The sequence below is a fragment of the Scomber scombrus genome, chromosome 17 (genome assembly GCF_963691925.1).
Source record: "Scomber scombrus chromosome 17, fScoSco1.1, whole genome shotgun sequence".
Lineage (NCBI taxonomy): Eukaryota > Metazoa > Chordata > Actinopteri > Scombriformes > Scombridae > Scomber > Scomber scombrus.
The window spans coordinates 18,084,583-18,108,458 of record NC_084986.1 but is presented as its reverse complement, the minus strand read 5'-3'; the positions used below and the strand labels follow the sequence as shown (position 1 = coordinate 18,108,458).

General features: G+C 40.9%; 1 protein-coding gene across 1 annotated transcript in view; it reads left to right on the top strand.

The window, feature by feature from the left end:
- Nucleotides 1-2,635: 2,635 nt before the first annotated feature.
- LOC133997954 (glutamate receptor ionotropic, kainate 2-like) overlaps nt 2,636-23,876 on the top strand; it is a 61,193-nt gene continuing 39,952 nt past the window's right edge. Inside the window, exons 1-3 of the mRNA XM_062437694.1 lie at nt 2,636-2,926; nt 21,607-21,774; nt 23,263-23,520. Coding sequence (XP_062293678.1) covers nt 2,803-2,926; nt 21,607-21,774; nt 23,263-23,520 — 550 coding nt within the window. The 5' untranslated portion in view covers nt 2,636-2,802. The remainder of the gene's footprint in view (nt 2,927-21,606; nt 21,775-23,262; nt 23,521-23,876) is intronic.

The window sequence follows — 23,876 nt, the reverse complement described above, 5'->3', positions numbered from 1 at the left end:
CTTAATTATATTCTGTAAATTACATTGTGGGTGCAATTAGTGTGGGGGCACCTGAGTGCTGATCAAACTTGGTGCAATACCTCCGTTTTGAGCCAGAGGGCGCTGTGACTTTAAGAGGAAACCGGCATGCCTGTCAGTTGCTGTCTTCTCCCTGAGCTCAATGAGCATTCTTTTCATGCTGTGTGAAGCTCTGCTGACTTATACGGAACCTCTGAATTTCTCCATAATTATGCTAATAGTCCAGATGGTTGCATGATGAGTGCCATTCTCTTTGATATTCTCACACGGCAGAGTGCTGGTGTGCAGACCCACGCAAACTGACACACGCTCAAAGTCAACGTTCACACCACCTACTTGATCCCATGTAATTACTTCGTGTTTCCTTTAGCTGACACAAGCGCCCTCTTCGCCATTAAATGCGTTTGCTTTTTATTAGAGGATTTGACAGATGCGGTAATGGAGTAGCACTTCAGCAAAAAAAAGCGAGGGTAGGCATCAGTGTGCTTTGCTTATCTGCGCTTTTAAATATAATTTCACTAGTATGCAGTCTAATAAACAGATGTAACACACATGCAGTAATCAGCACCGTCAGACTCCAAGAATAACCTCAGAGGAAATAAAAAATACCATAAAGTAGGACAAGGTCATCCAGAAGATCTATTATAAATGCACTAAAAAGCCCACACAGGACTATTGTAGTGAGTCTATATTGGAGTAGATCTACTCAACACACACGCATACACACACAGGCCAGCCATTCACACTTGAGTCACACAATCACGGTGTTCATCCAGGCTTTGGACTCTGGTGGCGCCGATCAAAGAGGCCCTTTCACATCTCAGTTGGGATGAAATGCCCCTCCACACTTTTGGATCGGGGCGCACTGCTTTACCTATAGCTCCAGCTGAACCTCTGGCGCATGAAGGGGGCGGACACTGATAAGGTGCATGTAGTGTTAAATCAATAGCATGTAGGCCCATGCAAGAGCCGCAGATATCAATCTTCTCGGTGCAACACATCCTATAGGATATAGCCTCGTTTGAACTCGCTAATCAGATCAAAAAACGTGATAGGCCTACTTACAGTCTCGAGAGATACTGCATGTCTTTCCCCCGTGAAATGTAACCCAGCATTGGAGCTTTTGTGTGTATGCCCCCCCCCCCCCCCCCCACACACACACACACACACACACACCTTCACATCGGAGGATGGCTCACACTCGAGAAGTCTGTTGCTGGAAGGCTTTCAAGTCTAAAGTGGAGTTATTTGCATAGGTTAAATATTCGTGCCTTTCAGCAGCTTCTGTCGATATTACGGATTTGCTGTTCTGCCAATTTTAATTCCTTTCATCCCACTCCTCCCACATTTCTGAAATGATGGGGGAAATTGTTGAAAGGTTGTTGCTTGAAATCCTGTAAAAAAAAAAAAAAAAAGTAGTTTAGAAAGGGAAGTTGTTAGTGACACACACACACACACACACACACACACACACACACACACACACACACACACACACACACGTATTTCCCGCAGGCATGAGATTATATCGCTTGTGTGCAGAGGTTGGACAGTTATTGTGTGAACAGTTGTGTCTTTATGTGCCAAGTGTAGAAAAATGCCTGTAGAATTAGACAATAATCCTAAACACCCCCCCTGCAAACTTCGGCCAAATCATTGCTGGTTATTTGAACCCCGAGGAAGGTTAGAGCAGACTCGTAGCTTTTAGTGGCCAACATGTGGGTTTGCTGCGTCTCTGTCCATGGTGCTGAATCAAGACCCTGCGCCAATAGGCTAAACAAGTGAAAAACGTGAATAAATCAAGCGTAAATAGAGTGCTACAGATAACTCGTATCACTTCAGTCCAAGATAATCACATTTGATTAATATAACAAACCTAATTTTGATCGTATGGAATAATCCTCAGCGTGATTGTATTCATATTGTGTGGACATACGTAAGTGTTTTTTGCTTTTGTGAATGGAAGCGAAACTGGCGGCAGTTTGGACGCATTTCAATTAAAGAGTCACCCTGAAGTTCCTGTTTTATGCGAGCTCTGAAAAGACTGGATAGACTGTTTACCGACACATCTTCAAAAAGCATGCAATCCTGGCGCCAAGTTGTGAGAGAAGCAGTATCTAAAGCCTTATGAAATAAACATTCACTCCACCCCCATTATTTTTCTCTCTCACTTTCTCTCACTCTCTCCTGCTATTCATGTGTACATGCCTCTTTACCTTTCGCTTCTTTCCCATTTCTCTCTTTTTCCTATCTGTTTCCATATCTCCGTTCTCTCCCTCTCCCTCTCCCTCACTCTCTCTCTCTCTGTCTCTCTGGTGCGCGTTCACAACACTAACCTTGGCTCGACGTCAGAGCCTGTGCAGCAGTGCAGTATAATGGGAGCGCAAGCAACCCAGAGCGCCTCATAGGGGGCTGCATATCGCTGCTGTATCCTCTGCTTGGCGCTCTCTAACCCCTCTCCAACCCTCTCCAGTTCCTCACCTATAGCCCATGCTTGTGCTCCCCCCTCCCCACTGGATCCGTACCCTTCGACATGGATGTCCCACCGTCCCTCGACCCGGAGGATTGTTGTTTCTTGGCGCATTGAAGGAGGAGAAGGGGAAGGGGAAGGAATCATGTCGGGACTGCTAATGGATTTAGGGAAAGCGCAAGTGACCATGCCGTGATCTTGCGCATCCAGGGCCGCCGTCACCCTGCCTTGCCCAACAACCGTACACGAATTACGGGGGAATCGAACCCGCGCACCGGGGGGATTAAAACCACTGTGCATTTTTTAAAAACAACATGAAGATTACCTCCCATCATCTGATGATAACCAGTCTCGTTTTCAGGTCCAACCTCAGGCTGATCCCGCTTCTGCTGCTGTTTCTTGGTTACTCTCGCGGGATGCCACACGTTTTAAGATTTGGTAAGATTCCACTTGTTTATGATACGATATAATCTGAAGCGATGTCCACTAACACAAACTGCCCGTGTTGTCCACAGTGAAATGGCATCCACAGGGTGCAAAAACAGATATATTGAGACGTATTTTATCGCACTCCCGTCTTGTTTTGTGATTAAGATTGCAGACTGCGCTCTGAAGAGTGATTTTTGATCAATAGTTTATAGTGGTATCTTTATTATTTCGGAATGTTTGGTAGCACTATTTCGGGAGGGGTTTTTTATCGTGAGTATGGCACCATCAAAGGGGGGGATTTTCCACGAACCTTTAAACCAGTGTTACAGTAACTTTGAAAGAAAATCAGCTGTAGCCAACCCTTAAAGGAGCACTCCTATATGCAACACGTCACGGCTGTGGACAGCTGATGAAACTCAGAAAAAGCATCACCAGACTCATGTGTCACATCTCCTCGCCAATATCCGCACGGATACTTGTTTCACCACGGCCTTTTAAACTGCTGACACCCCAACATGTCCTCTGCAGTAAATGTTTACATGTACTATACATTGGCCCCGGAGTGTGGATCAATCACTCTCATCTGTCACAAGGGCCAATCAATGCGACTGGCAGCACTTTTCATCTTTAATCCCACTGAACTTCTATCCAACGGGAATTTCCGTTGTTTTTGCGGATTTACACCTACTGTCATTGCCATTGATAAAACTGATAGCTCCGGTTTTCATTGGCGATTGGCTGAGTCACGTTGGACGCCGTTGTCAAAATAACACAGAAAGACACAAATGCAACTGCACGATTGTTAAATACATCAACCGAAAACCACCTCTTATTCTGACACTTTTTTGGCTCAGAAGCCTTTAAGTTGATTGGCCACATCCCAATGCAAGAATTATGCAATTCAATTTGATTGTAAAAGTAATACCTCGACAGTTGCCACTACAGTGCATTGTTGCTGATTCATAACTTTAATGGCACTATTAACGTGTATATTTATGCTATAAAATCATTAAATCACGCTCTCCTGTGGTTTTTGTACGACCTCAGTTGGATCCGTGGCTGCGATTTGCCGCTCTCTGTTTCATGTGCAGGGCACATTTTAGAGTGACAGGGGGGCTGCGGATGTCATCAAGTGTTGACAACACATCCTTACAATCCCCAATTCCCCCGAGGGTCCTGTTTAAGAGTCAGGCCGCGTCCGCAAGAGCCGCCGCTATGGCAACGGGATGTGCTTGTCTTCCTGCTGCATCCTCAGCCCGATGAGCGATTTCCCGTCTCACACGTTGTCTGTGAGACGCTGGGCGTCTATTCACTAATCCCTATGGGACGGCAAAGTCCCTGCGTAATCGCATTTGACACCAAAGTTTCCAAGCAGGCAAATAACGATTCAATGCCCGGGAGACTATTGTAATCATTGATAACATATTTGTGAAGTATTCTCTATGTCTTATAAGGAAGTCTCCATGGATGCTGCATAGTTGTATATATGTTTTTTTCTGTGAATATAATGACAATAGATTAGATTTTGTCTCACTTGTGTTGCCTGTGCATCACCATACCAATATTTCGCCTATGATAACATGCTTGATCTGCAAGGCATCTGTCATCAGTGGCATTACAGACATAAGCGTGCGAAACAAGAGGTGATTCATGCCAGAGATCTTTTTGCTTTGAGCTAAATCTCTAATGATTTGTTGTTTCCGTTCTCTGGTGGCAGTGATACAGCCAGGTCTCTGTCCGTGGTCCTGAACAAGTCGCTGAACCGCGTCTCCAGCACCGCGGACAGCGATCCGGCTTTTTGACAGCGCAGCCTGTGCCTGTTGCTGAACAAAAAGCACAGTGCATTCGTTTTGTAACAGGCTGAGATACGCTGTTTGATAGCTTTAGTTTCTTTGTTTTTGTGCAGTAGTATCTCTGCCAGCCAAGCAGTATCTGCTTCACATCTTTCTGTCCTAAAATGGCCACATTTCGTGAAGTGTAATACGTTCTCTTTGCTAAAAGATGATATGCTTATCTGTCTGTGTTTGCATGTAAAGCAGCTGAGATTCCAAAACAGAAAGCTAGATGAAGACAGTTATGTGACTTTACCAGGAAAAGAAAATCTAATCAGTGTGTGTGAGTGCGTGTGCCGTGAGAGAGACATAAGATGTACAAAATTGCCTTGAGAGACATTGGAACCCATTGGTCCTCTCCCAGTGCATTTCCTGTCCTGCAGGATGTGCTTGCTCAGCAGATTATCCCAGCTGCTCCTGCAGGAGGCTGTCTAAATGAGGAGGTCAGCTCCCCTGGGTCTGTCTGTTCCCTTCCTGCCCCAAGTTCCCTTCTGCCCAGACAGGCAGCTCACATTGTACAACTATTTTTCCCCTGTCAGGCTGAGACCTTTACACACACACACACACACACACACACACACACACACACACACACACACACACACACACACACACACACACACACACACACACACACTCTTTAAGCTCTGTAACACCAAGTATAGTCAGCCTTTTGTATTCATAGCTTCAATCTCACCATGTGGAGCGACAAGTGTCAGAAAAAAATATAACAAGAGGTGTTCTTGTTACCAGCTGCACCAAAATGTGCTGAGCTAATTTCTACACAGGACTGAATTATTGTGTTCGGTGTTCCTCGTTTATAATTTTTACAGGTAATTCACTTACTAAGATACTGAAATGGACCCAAAGCAGTTCCTAGGTTTAATAAGATATGCGTGAGAGAGGATTCTCTTTTTATATCTAATTCCCTCTTGCCTTTTGAGGGCATTCAGTGAGACTTTGTAGGTATTGATTCTGCTGACGGTCGTAAAATGTCATTTCAGGTTTCACTTTTCTTTCCAGTTCCATCCATACAGTGTAGGTTAAAGGGAGGAGCTGCAAAATGTCCACTTTAAACATGAAATTTAATTTTATAAATACAACTGTGAAAATTAAACATGATATTGGATTTGCAAGCAAAAGGAAGGTTGATCCAATTCTAATAATTTCCCTGCCACTTTAAGATGTTAATATTTTTATAGGGATATCTGTCAGAAGACGACCCAGAAACATCAGCTGACCTTTTGACTCAAATAATTCAATGCAGTTGTATTTTTAGATCCTGCTATTGCAAAAGTTCAGTTTGCTCAGCTGTCATTTTTGTCTTCTTTGAATTCAGTGAGGTGGAAATTCAAGCCGACACTAAGGCTGTAGCACCATGTGAAGCTAACTGGTAGGCTTAAATTAAAGGAGCTCATTTTAATTCATTCCAATGAAAGAGCTCTATATGTACACAATAGTATTTAGCTCTCCCCGTAACAAATGTTCAGTCATATAAGCAATGAGTCATCACATCTGCCATTCCATCAGAGTTGATTGAGTTTTACTTACAGACCTGCTTGTTATTCATAAAACGCTTCACCAAGAAATGAAACAGAAGAAAAATCAACACAGAAACTGAGATGGTGTTTTAATTCTGATGACCATAGTTGGTGTGTGGCTGCGAGGATGAGTGACAACATTATCACGGCAATCTTCAAACAGCGTTGGCAGAAGCAGTATGTCCCTGGGCTGTCAACTGCTGCTGAAAGCATTGTTGACTCAGAGATGCTCATTTTGTTAGTTTATTTCCTGCTTATGTTTATATTTTCCCCGTACAGCTGTGTCTGGGAATATTTATTACTAAAACACAACATTGTTTTTTCATTTTGGAAAACGGAAATCAAGTCTTTTTTTCTTGTACTTTGGCGAAAGACACAATCCCCTCTCGTGAAAATTGAGTTTATCTAACTCCTTCCATTATGCCGCGCCAGGATAAAGGTCCTTTTTATTGCGTTCATAATACATAACACTCTTTTCATCCCCTCAGCTATGTTATGGTGGTGAAATTACAAGGTTGTCGAGAACAAGCAAGGGTAGGAGGAACAAATTCAAGGGGAGTTTGTAGTTAATTGACTTTATTTGCTTTTGCTTTCCGCCAGCCTGAATTATCATCATGCCGGAGTTTAGTTTGGGATTGCAGGAATTACGGATAACACCCTGCGCCCTGGCCCACTGCCAGTGACTTTGCAGCAAACATTTAAATAGGCACAAAGCTGCTTAAAATATTCATGTGTCACTTGGCCCTGCCATAGCTTATAGAAATATGAAACTATCTCCCCTCTGCTGGCAAATGATTTCCATGGTTTAAAAATACCCACCGTGGGTTTCAAGAACAAAGAGGAGATCTGTCTTACATTAGCATGCAGCACCACACATGGGCTTGAAGCAGGGAAATATCTAGATGGATTTCTAAAACATGTTTACAGTCCTGAGTCTTTGAAGGTCTTGCTGTCATGCCTCAGTTACAAAAGGCTCAATGGTGATTAATACAGGGTACAGATTTCTTGGCATTTTAAAATGGAAAATATCTGTCTGGCAAATTAGATTTCTTGTTTCAGCATTTAGCCAATTTACTGGCTGCATTCAGAAAGATTTTACTTACATTGAAGGTGAGGTAACCAGTTTTAGCATAACTGCCTCTTTGACATGCTGTCTATTTTTTTTTTTGCGAATCAAACCGAAGACATCGCGTCCAGTGTACTTCTGCTGCCGCGTGGAAGGCTTGACTTATGTATTGGCTTTCATTATTCACAGCCCATCACTCTTTGTCAGTGTCACTCAGGGATTTCCCTGGGTATACGCAGGGTTAGGGGTTATATGTGCAATTGTTCCGTGAAACTGTCCCTTGAGAAGAACGCTGCAGCACGTCTTGCTGCCTGGTTGTCTGGCTCAGAGCTGACTGAAGGTCAGAGCGGAAAATCGCTCACAAGGAATGATTCCTTTTTTCCTTCTTGTTTTGTTTTTGTATCTTCTAAATCATGCCGAGCTGTCCTGCTCACAGACCTACCGAGTGAGATGGAGGACAATTGGAAGCCAATGAGAGGTGTAAGAAAAACAAGACTGTTTGTTAGAGAGAGAGAGAGAGAGAGAGAGAGAGAGAGTGAGTCTGTATCATGTGTGAGAAGAAAAACAGTGAGTGTTGGTTGAGGCCCGCAGATACAGAGTAAAGATAGATTAGTTTGCCTCAGAGCAGTCCACTCTCAGCCCACTCTCAGTTGTGGTCTTTTATTACTGTTTTGTGATGGCTTCTGTGAAGAGAGACAGAGAGGACAGTGAAGTGTGCTGTGGAAATACAGTGGGAGGCCAGGAGTCGTGCACTGCAGCCCTGAATAAATGTCAGCAGGATCATATTAGCAAGCTGAAAATGTGCCTGGGACTACTACAGATATGCATGAAATAGCTTTTAGAGCAGAGAAAAACTACAAATATACTTCCAATTTGAACCAATTTGTAAGCCTTAACCCAAATATGTATTTTTATTAGCCTCTCATGTCATTATCTAGTTGGCTGTCTCCACTTCCACTACAGTGTAACATGGTAAGAATCAATAAAAATCAATATGTTTGTATTGCTAAGAGGAATAATGGAGAAAAAAGAAAGAAATTGGCAGCGTAACACGTAACCAGTGCCAAGTCCCGGATGGCCCCTTCCTGTGTGTATCAATCACAGGTTACCATCTGTGAGAACGCAAACATGTAAACAAAAGACAAACAAACAAATGAAAATAAGGTATTATAAGGAGGATGTGTAAGAGACTGGATGAATAATGCATGTCGCAGTGAATTAATAACGACTTTAAACAGCTAAAAACTGCAGGGACTTCATCAGGCCTATATGGTTTTTGATCTAGACATTAGTTCTTTCCTCACATTTCTTCTATAGTCTGACAGACACAGCGGGACTAGTTAATTTACACCTAATGTGATGTGGTAGCTGTGTATAACCTGAGTCGTCCATCCTCAAGTGATATGAGGAAGAAGAAGGAAAAAAAGACCTTCCCCTTACTGCAACATGGCATCATTCTTTGCACCAAATGTGGGAGGGAACATTCAAGACCTTTAACTTTAGAGGAGCTCAACTGTGGTAATTAACTATTGGAGGTGATTGCTTAAGAGAGGGAAACAAACAAAGGTTTATTGTGGAAGTTAGTGATAGTGCTAATTGGGAGCCAGACTAAATGTTTGCTGTGTATGTGCTGTGATTAATACATGTAGGAGGGACACTGATTGCCTTTTTGTTGGATGTGTTTGCTGCTATAGGGCTTCAGTGGTAAATATGCATGTATAATTTCAACCATGTAGTTAGCCATAATTTAAAAACCGTGTCTCAACATGCCCTGTGAACAGAAGCAATTACATGTTAAATTCCAAGCACACACAACCAAGTAAACTTATTTGAAGACATATATAGCGTAAATGAAAGCACTCTACATTGGAGTCAATCGATTACAGAAAGCCCTCTGGCTGTGCTGGCTATGATGTGAGGCACTGGTCAGGTTAGGATATGGTGATTCACCTTCATCTCCAGCCAGCTGAATAAAGCAGTAAGAGGAGGAGGGGAGTGGCTGACTGAAAGAGAGAAAGCAAAATTCCGGCTCCCATTGAAAGCACAGCCTGTTGGATGTGTGAACATTTCTCTGTGTGAACCAAGGACACAGGGGGAAATAGTCTCTGTGGGATGTAGTGAGGCAGTCTTACTTAAAGTCATGTTCTTTGAATCAGCATGACACTCTATTGTCCACGATCCATTGGGGCTATGCAAAACATCTCCTCCTGCGATGTTAAATTCATTTTTCTGTCTGTTTTTTTTACTTGTACCTCAGAGGGTTTTTTTAAGTGTTTGTGTGGCATTCTCTAAACCAGCCATCCAATCTTTTTTTTTGTTTTGAAGATATTTGTGAAAGCAGAGGAAGAGAAATATGCCCAGAAAAGAAGCTGTGCATTTGTGTCAGCTGCTGCCCAGAGATAAACACCAAAGTCAGCTAGTCAGGGTCTTTAGTTGAAGATACTAAAATAATCTAATCTTAACGAAGCTTTAATGCTAAAACCTACATCTTCTTGCTGCAGTAACCCTCCTCGGGGGTCGGTCGTTAGTCAGCCACACTCAAAACGACACACTTTCCCCATTTTGTTTAATATGACCCCACCAATCCCACCCTTATACCCGTGCACAAAGCATTACGGTGGGCTGGAACAGTCTGGGATTGATTTCCCATCTTGCACAATCTGTTTGAGGATTTTGAGGAGACATAATGAAGCCAATCGTCTCTGTTTCCCCTGCACAGCTACCAATGAGATATACCCATATTGCTTTTTAGACATGACAAAAGACACTGAATTTCCTTCACAGCGGGGTGCAAATAAATGTAAGAAATGCTGAAGTAAACAGTAGACTGCAGATCAGGGGAAATATTAAAATGGCTCTTGATTTTCCACCAATTTCACCTCAGTTGTCTTTTTACATTCATCCTCAATAGATCTTTTCTTATTTATTGAGGGAAAAAAATGATTGCACATATTAGAAGGACTTTATTATGCAGTATTTTTCTGTATCAGCAAGCCTCTGGCTCTTTCCCTCTCTGTAGTCAGTGTGCAGGTCTGTTTCATTCCCCTCTCTCTCTTTGCCTCTGAAAATCTGTGCAATCGCCTGCGTGTGTATGTACAACAAGCCAGGAAAATAGACACACCTTTGCAGCAAAGTGTAGCATATTGACTTGTACCTGTGGCTCTGATTATCAGGTAAGCCTGTGTATGGCGGTGGCTGATGAACCCAAAGCAAGAGCTGACATTTTCCTGCCCTGTGGCTGAGGGAGCGGGGGGGAGGATGCAGGTGTCCGTTCAGGTCTAATGGGCCATCCATTCAGTCGTTTAATTGAGTGTCTTTTATCTGCCTCCAGTGACCTCTTTTATTCTCCATTTCTCCCTCCATTTCCCCCCTCTCATCTATTTTTTTCATGCCCCACCCCTCTCTTCCTCTTCCCTCGGCTCCATCTCCAAACTCTCCTCGTTTTGGTTGTCTGACAGCACAGCCATCTGCCATCTGCGTATTTTCCTACAGCTTACTCCGACTTTAGACATCTTGGCCGTCACCTGTTGTTTTCTAGACGCATCCGACTGGCTGTAAGGAGACAATGTGACGGTGAGGTGCAATTTAGCCTCAACACAATATCTAGAACAAGACAATAGAGATTTTTGTCCATTTCCTGTTTTCTTTTTTTCCACCTTCCTCCATTTTTTTGTGTGTGTCCCATTTCTCCTTTGTCCTTTGCTGTCCTCTCCATGCCGTCTTTGTCCCCCTATGGCTCTCAGCTTGTCTCCTGGTTCTTCCCCTCTACTTTGTTCTCTCACGCTGTCATCACGTCTTACTTCCCCTCTTCCCCTGGTCTCAGTGTCCTTGCACACAAAGGCATGAATCTTCATTTGACGCACACATTCCAGACCTCTACTTCCTATTGTGCTTTTGAATTTCAAAGCCAAGAATACCTTTTCAGTCTCAGATATCCATTCAACTTCCCCAGTCTTGCAGAGCCCTGAGGTTTTTATTACAATGACTTACTCTAAAATATGTTTAACATACTGTATATGAGACATGGTGCAGATGTATGTGGACAATACTCCTTTGTCTAAAGGATAGAAATGTCTTTATATCATCTCTTGTATACGCTCCATATTCTTTTTATGATGAAAATAGCTTTGATGAGACAATATAGACATCAGTAATATAGAATTCTAGTTCAAATGTATTGCAAACCACTAGCAACTACTCTCCTAGTAATTGTTTTCCATAGTGTCTACTCTTGTCTGATGTATATATTTCTAATTTTATTGCACAAGCTTTATTACCTTCAGTGTCATCATGAAAAATGATCACTGTATGTGCAAAAACCTCGAAATTTATGAAGATCTCAGATTACTGAAATCCTGTAAATTATCCTGCCTAATAATCCTGCCCACCCTCTCCACCTCCCTCCCCCCACATCACCCTACAAAAACCCAGCTGTGAGAATTAAACAGAGCTGCCTTCTGAATTAATTCTTGACCTTTGGCTCTGACGAGAGATAACATCTGCACTTCTACAAGAAATAAAGTCTAATTTTACAGCTATTTGGTGCAAAGTGACAATGGAAAGAGTGTTATACAGGAGCGTTTTGATGAGCCGGAGAACAGCGAGAATTAGAATGAGAGCAAAGGGAGCAAAGAGAATGATAGTCTCATATAATTTGCTGTGACCTAATTGCGACATGAATGGAACTTTTCAGCCCTGTACCAAGACCCTGGATGCGTATAATATATGTTAAATGCGTGTTAGCGATGTTGTAATGTGAGTTTACTTTCAGATAAGAGTGATGGTTTCATGGATAAAATGCAAGTGCTCAAAAATTGCCTGACAGCCTTTTTAGAAGATGGAATTCACTTAGCTTCCCATTTTTTGGCATGGATGCTGAGAGACAGTTGGAAATCCCACTGCTTAACTTTCTGAGAGTTTGTTTTAAGACTCCAAGATTACTGTAAGTCAACTTCTCATCTGTATTTTTTTTGGTGATTGGTGCTGCTCGAAAGCTGGAGTATCCAGGGATGCTGGAGACACCCAGTCCATTATGCCTCATACTTGTCAGCAGCAGCACCATAAATGGATAATAATGCCCTAATGGCTTTTATCGCAATTGGGGAAAGTGATTATAAAACAGAGACGCACATGCACATGCATAGTCCCAATGTTCTGGAGACTGGACTCCTGCCTCTCTCAGCCTGCAGTGGATAATTAGCATCTCTCACACGTGCTTAGGCTTGATTAAAACTCAGTTTACAGTGAGCAGTGCTGTGAGGTCGCCATCTGTCACCTGCCGAGTCCACCATGAGACGTACTCTAGTCAGAGCGAGTGAGAAAGGTGGTGTGTGTGTGTGTGTGTGTGTGTGTGTGTGTGTGTGTGTGTGTGTGGTCGTTTGATAAAGGAAAGAAAAAGATGGGGCACCGAAAGAGAAATGGCAAAGACGGGTGAGGCATGAAGCATTAGGAAGCATTCTGTTAATAACATTTCTCTCTTGCTCTCTATGGCCTGTATATTAGACCCAAATCACACATTTTCTGTATTGGCAGAAAAACCTCTTGACTGCAGTTTTGGGATTTTTATTATTTACTCAAACTTTATAACCTTGTGACTGCGGTATTGGGAATACTCATTTTTTTGTACTTTAGTCAGACAGGACGTGCAAGGCTCATAAAACCTACAGTATGTGGAATGCAAAATGCATCAATCAAATACTAATATTTTCTTTGCTGAGAAAGATGACGCCTTCATGCCACAGCTTCAATATACAGTACACATCAGGTGCAGGGTGGGTCTTTGTTATAAATGACACTGCATTGTTGCTTCTCCTAAAAATACGATATTTATTGAGTGCATTTAAATGTCATGCATCATTATAACCAAGACAAACTATGACTGTGGCAAGGTGTAATATGCTAAAAGGCGCATTCTCCCCCAATTTAAAGAATTTGTAATTTGTGGGACTCTTGTTTCCGTAGTAATATCTTGAATATTGCACGATACACCCAGGGATATTTGAGCAGGTGGGGAGGATGCACTTAAAAAATAAAAACAGTATTCTCAGTTCTGGTATCTGTCAGAAACAGTACAGGGGAAAGGGATTTCTAAAGTGGCCCGCAGAGAAACAACATAAAGACAACTGAAAAGTCTTTGCTTGCAAAGAGTGAAAATATTTATTGAAGCTTGACTGCTATTCCTCTGGCAGCACTGAATGCTGCCGGAGGAAGAGCTCTGAGCTCAAAGCATGTCGCCACCTTTCTGCATGTTATATTACCGTTACTGTAATGTCAGTCTTCTGCTCTGTGTGTTGTTGTTGATTTGTGTGCTTCATATATAGTTTTGCTCTTTGCAAGCAGGGAGCTTAAAAATGTCTTCATGTTGTTCCACTGTTCTTGGAGTTGCCAATAACAGGTGTACACTATTTGTGTTGAATGGAAACCCAGTGTCACGTCAAAATGTGTAATAGCAATATTAGTCCACAGCGCAGACCATATTAGTTTCAGAATTACAGCTCTAAAATTGTGAGATTTTTGTTTTGTTTTGTTTTTCTTAGCTTAATTATTTCTATTGCATCCATGTCATGTGACAGGCCATGTCAAGTTTGTTTCTGCGAAAACAAAAAAAAGTGGATAGTTTAAGCATTAAAACACATTTTGATAACCCTTTATTTTCCTAATCTTCATTCAGTGAATGTATATAATGTTCAGTTTGTCAATTATTAGTACTAAGATTTTTTCAGGCTTTCTATTGTTGCTATGGTGGTTGCTAAGGACACTGCTTTCACTGAAAGCACAGGGTTGCACGATGTTTGAATCATTTTCTTTGTGCTGTGTAGTTATCAGAGCTGTGTAGTTATGTTATTTGTGTTTATTTTATTTAACTGTTTGATGATATTCTGTCATTAAAAAACATAGATTTTAGAGCGCTACAGGGATGAATTCAATCTGAAATCCAGAATTTGAAGCATTGCAGTTAACTGCCCGGAGGACCTGTCCGGAAGTATTTTCTTCACTGTCACCATGTTAAGGTTTTCTTTTAATGATATCTTTAACATTTCTCAACAGAAAAACAAGAAAGTGTCCTTGTTGCCAAAACTATCTGAAAATACGAAATTTTCCACCGAGAATAAAAGGAATGTCAACCTTTTTTTTTCTTTCTATTTTCTCCCCAACAGTTGACAATCATCTGACATGGGTGCTAGGCCAAAAAAAAGCGTCTTACAATTTTAGAGCTGTTATTGTGAAACTTTTTGTGCTGTGGAAGCTATTACACATTTTGATCTGAGACTGTGAGTGGGCTCTAGCATGCATGCCCCCCCTACTCTTTATAATTTAATGACAATTATTTTTTTCTCCTTATTTTCACAAACTAAAAATATCAACTTGCATGGAAAATAAGTTACTCATAAATTGCATTTCTGAAAAAGTAATTAACCTATATACCATGCATCGATTTGTTCTGAAACATTAACGAAAGATTTTCCAGCAATAAAATGCTATACAATTTCGAGAGAACAAAAACATTCTTAGGTTTGTGAGTGTGGGTGTGTACCGACACTACGAAACATGCACTCACTTCCTACTGTGTTTCTATGTTTGTCTAAACAGGGTAGTTGAAATCAAGAACAGGATTGTGTCCCAGATTGTACACATGTTGACATGTTTATGTGTGAGCTGTTACTGCAAGACAGAAATATGGTAATAATGTGAAATACACAGCATAGTAAATTCTAGTTGTGTTCCATGTTTCTGTAAGTAGCTTTTTTAATCTCAGAACAGCTTGCTCTGTATCGTGTGTGTGTGTGTGTGTGTGTGTGTGTGTGTGTGTGTGTGTGTGTGTGTGTGTGTGTGTGTGTGTGTGTGTGTGTGTGTGTGTGTGTGTGTTTAATGATACACAACCACCATTCACATTTGACTCAAGCTGTGTTCCTATATTTCTTAAAGGAGCTTGTCTAATCTAAAGAGCAGGCCGATATTTCTGTGAAATATCTGTTTTCGGGCGAGCGTGCGCTCACACACGTCTCATTTTCACAGTTGTTGGTATTTCTCTTTCAGTTGCATCCTCAACTTGAGAGCGGTGGAGAGGTTGGAAACTGCGAGCAGTCAGAAGTCATTTGGGACTTCAGCAATTCAAGGCCTGTGGAAGTGTACTCACAGTTTGGCACAATTAGTACCAAAAGGGGTCCCTGCTTGACAAATTAGCACACAAAATGTCAGTCGGTAGTTTAGCACATCCACAATGAGCCCTTGCAAATTAGCACATATTTTGAGGAGGGAGCTGGCACATTATTATGAATAGAGAGAGCCTGGCAAATTAGCACATCTGTTGCCAGTGCTCAGAATTAATACATGTTATATGATCACTGGTTTCCCACTTGGAGCTGGGTCAGGGACGAGGTTTGTGGAACACATTTCTAATTGAAGACTGTGTGTGTGTATGTGTGCTCATTATAGGAGATTGATAAGATTGATCTTTGGTAGAGCTAATTATTACCCTGAGTTTAACTGAACTTAGGTAGCTTTGAATGCCTCAGACGTGGGCTTTAAATTCTCACATCAGTCACCTTTTCCCCTGGACTCAGTTGTGTCTTACCTGACAGGTTTGTTTAGGCTCAATCCTTAGAGTGCGTGATTGTGTGTGTTTGCACGTGTATGTTCAAGTGTGTGAGTCAGCTCGAGGCTTAGTGTCCAACAGTGGCAGGTGACAGTCCTGTCCAGTGTCAAGAGGTTTTAGAGTGACAGGCTGATGGTATTCTGGAGAAAAACAAACAACCAACTTAGTCGGATGACGACAGTTAAATTATTGTTCACATAAGCTGCTTTCTTATGGCTTCATGTTCGGTTTCCATAATCAAACAGAGTGATTGATTAATTACTGACTCACTGGATTGAGGCACTTTTTATTCCACTTTTTTGATTTTGGTTTTTAAGTGATTTTCTTTAAGATTTGGATCCTTTTTTAAGTTTTTATTGCTTTCATCTGTCATTCTTTGTGAAACCTAAAATCACATTCAGGGTTTTCTATTCTATTATATGATATTTCAGGATTTATAAATGGAACCCTTGTTAAAAGATTCCTTTTTAATACTAGTAAACAATTACTTTTACTCCTGTCCCTTTTACTCTTATCTCTCTAATTGGATTTAAGCTAAATTGAGTAAATGAGTTTACTAGACTCCATGCAGATCTCCTTCAAGTATCTGTTTAGAAAATGCACCTCTATTAACCATGTTTATTGCTTTCCTTATCTTGCTCTTACAAAAACAAGACCCTGAGAGATATTATCTATGAGCCAAGGCCATAGAAGATGTAGCTGGTCAAACAATGCACTGGTAACACTATATATATTGCCCATACATGTAGAGTAGAAAAGAATAAAGAAGAAATGTCACTACTCAGCAAACAAAATGTTTTAAAGAGATGTATGATGAATTAAGAGGTACCCTCAGACATTTGGACAGCACCTGGTTTCCTTTAAAAAAAGAAGAATAGCCGAGAAAAAGAATGAATTTTGTATAGACTAATTTTATAATAGTTTGTTTGTGTGATATCATAGCACTGGCGATGTCCTGCACAGTTGATGTATCCCATGCCCTGGTCAGATTTCTGGGGATCTTCAGAGAGAGAATTGGCCCTTGTGCAGCGTAGGAAGGTCAGTCTACCGCAAGGGAAGCTTCAGATTAATGACCAGGGGCGGCGACTCTCTGCAGGCCTTCATGCATCATGTCCCATTCACTGCCAAACATGTCAGGGAGCGCGCCCATCGGGAATTTCAGGGATATGGAAGATTTCCATCACTTTTGCTTCTTGCCATTCGGTTCCGAGCACTGATCCTCACTGGCTGAAAGAAAGATGGAGGGAGACATAAACAGGCCAGGGCATTGAGGTGTGGCCTTATAGCCTAACTGAGTGACTGCATGTGCATACCTGTGCCACTTGCCCTAATGACGGGGTTGCTCAACGGTTGCCATGGCACCCGCCCCAAAGCCCATCGCCATCCTGCAGCTGCCCTGCTGGTCATTAGTCACAGAGACAGGCCGTCTGCGCTGTCACGCCCCTCCTCCACCAATCAGCTGCTCAGATTCCAAAACTGCCCGGACCTCTCAGCCATAGCATAGATGCATGAGTCGCCATGGCAACATATCTGACTCCCATCTCCCTTTGTGCAAGAGTATCCTTGAGTAGAGAGAGCTAATTGTATCTTCATTCATAGTTTAGTAAGTAGCCCCTTTCTTTTAGAAGTACAAACATTCTCCCTGCTTGTACTCACAGTAGAAAGTCAAAGAAATATGGTGTTTAGTTTTAGTCTTTGTTCAGAGCTGCATCTAAACAGTAGAACATATTTGACCAAATTCATACTCATTTTGATTACATGTACTTAAATTTCAAGGTTCATTCATTACTATTGTATGTGATGTGAGCCCTTCAGAGTCGAACGATTTGTATTTACAGGAACTAATTGCAAATTAACTTTCTGTCAGAAATGAGCAAATGACCAAGTTCCTTTCTAATGCTAGATACCAAAATGTCCTTCATTAACTGTGACATTAAAAGGGAGTAAAATTTACATAAAGGAGACGCCCTCTTACACTACACTTTCATTTCCATTTTCTGTTCAGTCTGTCTGCCTCTCTTTCAAGCACACACACACAGACACACAAAGATTCAGACACTCAGATCAGCAGGCCTGTTTTCTCGTCAGGGTGATTATCCGGCTCATAACTCACTCAGAGCTTTCATTTGCACCATAATTCAAACCAGTCCCAATCATGGCAGCTCTATAATTCACACACACACACACACACTGATTATCTCAGCTGTAACTCACACACCTGCAGTCACTTGGACCACAACAGCAAGTAGTGTGAGGAGGACAAAAAAGAAAGATAATATAGGACAGAGCTTTCGACTTTAAGCAATCTAAATTTACATCGCGCCACAAACAAGACACCGTTTTCTCAAAATCAGGTTTTGAGGATGTCTTCATGCCAGATTCATCATTAAGCATAAACAACAAGATGTAAGGACTCACATAACATGTTACCTCTTAAACCATCCAAGCAAAATGATAACAATGTAATTTTCTGTGTGCTACTGTATCATATTCCAATGTAATTTAATGTTTGACATCTCCCTTGAAATACTTAATTCAATGTTTCTGCTCTTCTGTGATCTCAAAAGTATATGATTTCTTTTCAGCCAGCATGTCCAAGCCATGCAGAGTACCAAAGAAATCTGATGAGTATAACTTAATACACTTTTGCTCATTTTCAGACAGGCCAGCAGAGCTCAGTCTGCTCCCTCAGGGCAATAGTGTAATAATTATCTATTAGGTCGGACTGACATGATTCTTATCATCTTTAATGGTGATTCTCGGGTATTCGTTCTTTTGAAGATTAATGTGCCATTTCGGTGAAATGAAATGCCATGAATAGCAACATGTTCACATCACAGTGCTGTTCAGCAGGGCGACCGACGCATGAAAACCTAATTTCTATAGCTCACTCAATGACATAGTGAAGCAAAAAAAAGCACTATAGCGCGTTTTTAAGTTGGCGCTAAAGTAGCACCTTACACTGCAACATTTTTCTCTCATTTCCTCTCAAAGTCACTTTCTTCAGGTTTCTACTGGTAAAAGAAAACACCATAAAATAAAGTAAGAAAGCACAACACATGGCTTTCCAATGGTGACAGTGATAAAGCTCACTTCCCTAAGTTAATGATATCTTCTTTGCCCTACTGCTTTTTCGATCACTCCCTTCCACAGCCAGTCACTATTTATAGCTGCGATGTCTATTACTGTGAAGCTCTCACTCTTTAAAAAAAAATGCCTCTCTCTCTTTCCCTCTTTTTTCCTCTTTCAGTTTCACTTTCCCTCGCTCTCAGTAACTGAATCAATAAACAGGCTTTAAACTTTTTTTTCAGTTTGGATTTCGTCAAACCGACTCGGTCCTCTTGAGAGGACGGAAGCCGTGGATGGACTCCTGAACTCTGCTCTTGTCTTCGAGAGTGGTTCTCAGAGCTGCTCTCACCACCGCCTTTCATCTTTCCCCCCTCATCCATTCTCTTTTAAGTTTGATTTCTGTAAAGCTTTCTCAGGATTTAATCCATCCTCAAAGGTGTTCGGTAGCTTTCGAAACGTGGGTTTGCTTCTATTTTTTTAAATATGTTTTTATTTTGCAAGTTATAAGTTGTTGCTTGACTACAGCTGTTTTTGCTTTTTTAATTGAAATATTCTTTGTGAAACTTTTATATGGTGCACACTCTGGCGAATTGCACCACCCACGTTATGGCTTTACTTCATCCTAATGAGGGCTGTGTGAAAATACCATCATCATTTTCACTGACCACATTTACAACCGAAATTAAAAATGTCCTGATTGACGGGCCTATAGGTTAAACGTCTTGTTAATGTTCCCAAATCACATAAAAAAGAGCAGTAACACTGTACTTCTCTATCATCCGTGTAAGTTGGAGTCAGGTTTACTTACATGCATTTTTGTCGTATGTAAAATGATGTCAAATAACATCAACAACAAATGTTACCTTCCTTTGTTTGGGATTCTGAAATGCGCTGATGGACCTTCTGGAGCTTTAATCGTTTTCTGTTCAGCTCAAAATAATTGACAAATCTGAAGGGAACTGTTTTAAGTTAAGGATGCTCCACCAATAAACACCAACAAAATGAACTGTTGTTTTTCGTGATTGTATTAAATATTTTACTAATTTACTAATGAAAAATGTACTAATTTCAGAATGATGCTCTCATTTAACCTCTTACATCCTGTATTGACTGACATTATGTCTATTCTTAACTATTTTTCACAGGCAGGGATCATGTGCCATTTTTGTGTGGAATTTAGATTCACTCAGAAATGATGAATAATTATCAGAAATAATTATATTAAGTAAAAGGATTTAATTGACATTAAATCAACCTCAGGGCACCACTCTCAAAAAGATAAAGGATGGCCAATTCATTGATTCAGCCTCATTAAATCTACTCAACTACCAATTTGGAACTCTGATTAATAATTAACTTAATAACAAAATTACCATATTAATATCTAATAACAGTTGAGGGATTTTGGAATTCTACAGCAAAGAGGTTGACAGTATTCTTGTACAAGATTAAAAAGATTAGCAGGTATATACAAAAGTTATTGTTAATGGTGTTGTCATGTTGCAGTCCTTTCCTTATGGTTCCCACCACCTCCATAGATGGAAAGCATGTAAACTATGAGGTCACATCATAAGACACCGTGGTTTCATCTGGTTCCAGTTTCAATCCTTGAAACCTTGTTAACAAAGTCTGGTTCTGTTGCTGTGATTAGTTTTTTGGGTGATTGCTATGTACTGTGGTGTGATGGCAAAGTGTAATCCTTTGGTTTAGACATCTTGCTTTGGAAGGGTGAGTTTCCTGTCTGACAGTTTCTTTAACCATCTGTTGTATGTTTTGTCCAGTGTGGAAGTATTTTTCTTTTGCCTCCAGTTAAGGTCTTCTGCTTTGTGTTGCTGGCTGGTGACTATATGTTTTTGAATTTCCGTGTCTATCTTTCCTTGCTTTTGGTGTGTTGAGATAGTTTTGCCATCTCAATAAAATCAGTGACCTAGAGTTAGCTCAGCGCTATCTCAGCTTTGTGGCCGAGGTGATCAGTTGTGCTGGCTATGCTGCACCTGTGTCTTAGCCACTGTAACTAAATGAAGTTGAATCAGGCAAGCTTTTGAGTCTGGCATTAAGAAGGGAGCTTGGTGTGTCTGCTTTGTGCAGGCTGCATGGGTTCAGAGAGCTGCAGGCTGCAGTAGCAGGTGCTGCATGTTAGAGCGTGGGCAGAGTAGAGAGTTGCTACTGCCCCTGCAATAGCACTGAGGAGAAGGAGAAAGAAACAGAAGTAAGATGACCGTTTTATTGACCTAGTGATGTCATGGAGAGTTATAGGTCACACTGACCAATGGTGATGACCGACAGCTGCCACGGAATTCAAATTAACTGAGATCCAAATGCCTAATCCAGAATTTAGATCTGTTTCTTGTCAGTGTCTGACTGAGCTGAATAAAGCAGTAAACATAATAGAATAAATGATATGAGAGTACAAATACTGGAGTGTTAAAAATGATTACACCACTTGGGTTGTAATTGCCTGCATCATATTGATCATTTACTTGAATGTCACTTGTGTTAAGGGATCTATTGCAATTACATGAGAGGGAAGTGGCTATTAACACCTCTTATTCTTTGCTGATTTTTTTTCTCTTCTCAATCCCCAGGAGGAATATTTGAATCCATTGAGAGCGGCCCCTCCGGAGCAGAGGAACTAGCCTTTAAATTTGCTTTGAACACAATCAACAGGAACCGCACCTTGCTCCCTAACACCACACTGACCTATGACATCCAGAGAATAAACATCTTCGACAGCTTTGAGGCCTCCAGGAAAGGTGAGTCAGGATGTATTGAGGAACGTTTAACAGTACCTTGTTAATTAGTTAATCACAATTAGGCCTAGGTAAAATTGTATTTAACTATCTAGATCAAATATATTTGGTTAAAACAAAGAAGTAAAATGGTTTTCTCATATGGCTCCCAGGAAATTATCAAGAAATTAGTTTTGCCCAGTTGCGTAAGCAAATTTTCTAAATTGTAGTAGCAGTTCTCAAAACACTAAGAGCAATCACCTCATCATTATATACTGAGCAGCACTTAACACTTCATTTGTCCAGCAAACTGCTGTGTCTTTTTGTGTTTAATACAAAAGTAAATAACTTCATTATCGAGTGCATCACTGCCACCAAAATGACATATTATCACAGCTTATGTCAAGGCAGCAAAATGTGTAAAGAGCAGAGAGAAAATACTAAAGTAATGTTTCTTTATTTATCATTGAGACTTACACATAATAACACCTTATAATTAAGTTAAATATCCATTACAGCCAAATAATAATTTAATGCTGTACAAACACCAGTTCCAAGTTTATTCAGAGGTTTCTCACTGTCATTGTTCACCTCTCTGGCATGCCCCCTGTTCACAGTAAATAGCTTTTATGTAACAGTAATGTAAAACTGAAAATACAAAAGTGAAAGTACAGTAAAAACAAATGTCTCAATACAATAAATAACGAGATATTTAGAAATAAAAATAATAATAGTAAAGTCCTCTCTATTACCTCAGTGGCTTTCTGGAGTTCTCACAACAACACAGAGGCTCTATTTGTATATCTTCCCCTCTGTACGCTATTTACATATATATATTTTCAGGGAAAAAATATGTCCAAAAGAAATAATACAAATATGCTAAATTGAAATTTTTGTTTTTTAATGTTTGGTGTAACAGCTCAAAGGTAATTGAAATGTACCAAAGATTTCAGACAATCATAGAAAACCATTGTAGACAATCATGAAATCAATTGAATGTTCTTTTTTAAGATTATGTTTATTTAAGCACTTTTGCTTTTAGTGGACAGTTACTCACAAAGAGGCTGACAGAAAACAAGGGGAGACAGAAATGGGTAGAACATGCAACAAAGGTCCCTTGCCAGATTCAAACCGGGGATGTCACAGATTTGTAGCTGGGCAGCAACGGCGCGGCTAACAGGGCTCTTCAAATTTAGTGATCTTTTCAAGGTCACAGTGAAGGTTGAATTTATGGTCATTCTCTCCAAAACAGAACTCAGAACAATAAGGAATGAAATTGCAGACACTTAAAGAAACCGGTACAAAAGACAAAGTATAAAGAATAAAGTCTTACAGCAACATGAAATTCAATTGTTAAAATTCATTTTAAATGATTAATGATTAAATTATTTTACAGGGTCCGTGCAACAGGGAGCTAATTCCATTTATACATACAGTAAGAGTAAAGATTTTGAAACCTGTTATTGAAACAATAAACTGACTTATCACTTTCTCTGCTTGCTATACCACCAGCATGTGATCAGCTTTCCCTCGGGGTGGCGGCCATTTTTGGCCCCTCACACAGCTCGTCGGCCAACGCAGTCCAGTCCATCTGCAATGCTTTGGGAGTGCCCCACATCCAGACCAAGTGGAAGCATCAAGTGTCAGACAACAGGGACTCGTACTATGTCAGCCTGTACCCCGACTTCTCCTCCCTCAGTAGAGCCATCCTCGACCTGGTGCACTTCTTTAAGTGGAGAACCGTCACTGTGGTCTATGACGACAGCACAGGTACAGGTACAGTTGGTGTCTGTCTTTTTCTTCTTACAGTACAGGGGTGTGTCTGTGTCGTTGACATTGACTGTGATGATGGTTAAAACAGCAGCACTTACACTCTGAAATATCCAGAAAAAAAGATATTCAGAAAAAAAGAGGTACCAGGTGAACTACAAAAAGCAGCACTGCTGCTCAGAGTTCAGTGAGTGCTTTGTAACCTGTCAAGTTAATTCAGAAATCAATAGCTTACTGTTCTGCCTCAGTCCTCCAGGTGCTGCCTGTGTCAGTCTTTCAGGAGAGTGAGCAGCAGCATAGAAAAAAAAGAGAACCACATTACCCAGAATGACCCAGTGTCTCTTCAGATTAATGCA